This window comes from Procambarus clarkii, chromosome 2, assembly GCF_040958095.1.
Source record: "Procambarus clarkii isolate CNS0578487 chromosome 2, FALCON_Pclarkii_2.0, whole genome shotgun sequence".
In the NCBI taxonomy this organism is placed as follows: Eukaryota; Metazoa; Arthropoda; class Malacostraca; order Decapoda; family Cambaridae; genus Procambarus; species Procambarus clarkii.
The window spans coordinates 53,150,877-53,154,742 of NC_091151.1; the positions used below are offsets into that span (position 1 = coordinate 53,150,877).

Genomic DNA, 3,866 nt, shown 5'->3' on the forward strand with positions numbered 1-3,866 from the left:
CTAAAAACAAGAACAAAAAGCAAAGTATCTACAATAAACGGCCTCCTCACCGAGTCAAATGCAGTATTTGGAGCTTTCACAGAAACCAATGCAGGGGAATTCTTGGACAGTGAGATCTGGATACCAGGATATAATCTATACAGGTGTGATAAAGTAAATAGGTCACATGGAAGAGTGGGTCTGTATATTAGGGAAGACCTTGTATGCTCGGAACTCCTTAACTCGATAAATGAGGTGGTAGAGGTACTGGGATTAAAAATAGATAAACTTGGTTATTATTCTAATATACAAACCGCCAGATGCAACAGTTGAGGAATTCCCAGAACAGATAAACAAAATATAATAATAATATTAGCAAATATAATAATACAAAATATATACAAATATACAAAAATATACAAATATACAATATATACAAATATATACAAATATACAAAATATGATAATATTATTATTATAATAATATTACAATAATTATGTTGGCCTTAATAATTTGGCCAACCCAATACCCGATATTATTATCCTAGGTGACTTCAACTTGTCTAATCTAAAATGAAGAATAGCAAATAATAATAATATACCAGGAAATCTATCGGGACATAACCAAAAACTGATTAGAGAAGTGTTTAGATTCTGTGACAAATTTTCACTCAACCAGCAGATATCAGAGCCAACTAGAAACGAAAATATTCTAGATATGGTCTTCACAAACAATGAAGACATAATCAGGGACATCACGATCTCAGATACCACGTACTCAGATCACAAGCTCATTGATGTGCAAATTATAAATTGAGATTTGTCAACGGCGAAACACATGCCACTTCCCATAGTGCATATCAAGCTCTGAATTTATTGGAGAACGACCAGCACTGAGATGTATGCATTAAAGACGCGTCCAACACGTCACATCAAATTCGTGCATTGTTTGCAATCATATTGACCACCGGGTCTCTGTTATCTCCAACAAAGTTATAACAGAAATATAAATCGCACATGGCTGAAGATATTATCCGTCGAATACGCAAGGAAAGTTGAAATATGAACATGGATTTTACAGCAAAAATCTACAAAGAAGCCTTGATAATGATTGAAGATTTGTGCTTAGAAATTGCGAACAGAGTTCTCAATCAATTGGAAATGCCTTCACCGAATCGATCTACTGTTGCTTCGTTCGATGTAGAATTTCCTTGTGAACAAAATTACAACACGGTGATCTGTTGTCCTATGTTTAATCAAATATTCCTAGGCTAACGCTTGAACGAAAAGGCATTAACAATCAAATAATTCAAACTGTCAATAACGGCCTTGGAGAAATCTTCTTAGATGCACCAAGAAGAACTGGTAAAACCTTTCTAATTAGATTGATTCTGGCAGCATTTCGATCCCAAAATGGCATAACCTTAGCTCTTGCATCGTCCGGAATTGCTGCGATATTGCTACCAGGTAGAAGAACTGCTACTTCGGCTATGAAATCGCCTCTGAACATGCAATTCAGTGAAACTCCTACATGCAACATTTCCAAAGCATCCGGCATGGAAAAAGTATTACAGAAATACAACTTATTATATGGAATGAAGGTACAATGATCCACAAAAAATCGCTCGAGCCCCTTGATCAATCATTGCAAGATTTGCGTGGAAACATCAGACCAGTGGGAATGCATTAATATTGCTTGCAGGAAGTTTCAGGCAAACATTACCTGTAATTCCTCGATCGACACCAGCGGATGAAATAAATACTTGCCTGAAATACTCTACTTTGTGGCGCCACTTAAAGATATATAAATTAACTACAAATATGCGTGTAGTTATGTAGCTACTGCAAAATGATCCTTCAGCTGAGATATTCTCACATCAATTTCTGGAAATTGGGAACGTAAACGTGCCGGTTGATCTGACCTCAGGACGAATTTTATTGCCTCATAACTTCTACAATTTAGTGACATCAAAAGAAGAATTGGTTGAAAAAGTATTTCCCAATATTCAAACCAATTATGAAAATCACGATTGGCTGAGTGAACGAGCTATTCTTGTGGCCAAGAACAAAACGTCTATGACCTTAACAATATTATTCAGTCTAACGTTCAAAGCGAGGCAGTCACATACAAGTCCGTCGACACTGTTGTGGAAGCAGGTGAAGCAGTTAATTATCCAACAGAATTTTTTAATTCACTCGCTCTGCCAGGGATACCACCACACGTACAACAATTGACAATCGGCTTGCCAATTATTATTTTGCGAAATATCATCCAGCCAAAACTTTGTAACGCCACGCGCCTTGTAGTAAAAAAATTAATCATCGACGTCGTAGAAGCAACAATCTTGACAGGACATTTCAAAGCGAAAGATGTCCTAATTCCTCGCATTCCTATGATTCCAACTCATATGCCATTTCAATTTAAGACATTGTAATTTCCAATTCGATTGGCGTTTGCAATAACCATCAACAAAGCTCAGGGCCAATCTTTAGAATTGTGCAGTTTATATCTAGACACGGATTGCTTCTCACATGGACAATTATATGTTGCGTGTTCTAGAGTCGGCAAACCAGACAATCTCTGCATCTCCTCAGACAATGAAACAACAAAAAATATTGTATACCCACAAACATTGTGAAATTAAACATATTAGAAACGTGCGCTTTCTCTTTTCTTTCTTTCCCATTTAACTAGACTGAGCCACAGCAACGCGTGGCGGGTAATGCTAGTCTTAATTATAAAAAGGATAGACTGGGAGACAATAAACAGGGAACCTACAAACATTCCATGGGAAACTATTCCAAGTAATACAAGTCCTTCAGGAGGAATAGAAAAACTGACTTCGGTAGTGTATCAAGTCTGAAACATGTTCCTTTGAGGAAAGCCAGAAAGAGGTCCAACGTAGAAAGAGAACGCAGACGACTCAATAAAAAGAGGAAAAAGTAATGGAAATGCTTAAGAATACACGATTTTCCCTTCAAAGAAGGAATACTTTAAACAGGGCATTTGAAGAAATCGAGAAGAAAATGAAATACTCATATCAGATTGAAGACAGGAAACTAGAACAGAAATCATTCAAGAAACAAAGAAAAACCTAAAATATTTCTTCACATATGCGAAATCAGAAGCAAAAACAAATGCCAGTATTGGACCTATTCGTACGAGAGAAGATTCATACACTGAGGATGACAAAGAAATTTGTGAAATCCTAAAAATGCAGTATGAGAACATGTTTAACACTCCAATAAACAGCATGAAAGTGGAAGATCCGGACAACTTCTTTATGCATGATATCCAAACCCCTGTAAATATTACTGATATCAACACGAGCGTGGCAGATTATGAAAGAGAAATTGAAAACATTCCCATGCACTCATCTCCGGCTCCAGATTCATGGAATTCAATATTTATAAAGAAATGCAAGGTGCCAGTAGCACAGGCACTCAGTATAGTGTGGAGGAAGAGCTTGGACACGGCGGAGATACCAGATGCACTTAAATCAGCAGACCCTGTACACACGGGAGGGAGCAAAGAATTGGCAAAGAATTATAGACCAGTTGCACTAACGTTCCACATAATAAAAATATTTGAGAGAGTGATCAGGAGTCAGGTCGCCAGTTTCATGGGGACCAATGACCTTCACAACCCACGATAACATGGATTTAGAGCGGGAAGATCGTGCCTCTCACAGCTACTTGACCACTACAACAAAGTCCCTGAGGCATTAGAAGAAAAACAGAATGCAGATTTGCTATACACGGACTTCGCAAAGGCATTCGATAAATGTGACCATCGAGTGATAGCAAACAAAATGAGGTCAGTGGGATAACCGGTAAAGTATGACGCTGGATACTCAGTTTTCTGTCGAACAGAACACAGAGTAACA

At 37.6% G+C, this 3,866-nt stretch overlaps 1 protein-coding gene across 1 annotated transcript; it reads left to right on the forward strand.

Moving 5' to 3' along the window:
* Positions 1-3,233: 3,233 nt before the first annotated feature.
* Positions 3,234-3,635, forward strand: LOC138366642 (uncharacterized). Its single transcript, XM_069327830.1, has one exon. The coding sequence runs from the start codon at positions 3,234-3,236 to the stop codon at positions 3,633-3,635; it is 402 nt and encodes a 133-aa protein (XP_069183931.1).
* The last annotated feature ends 231 nt before the right edge of the window (positions 3,636-3,866 follow it).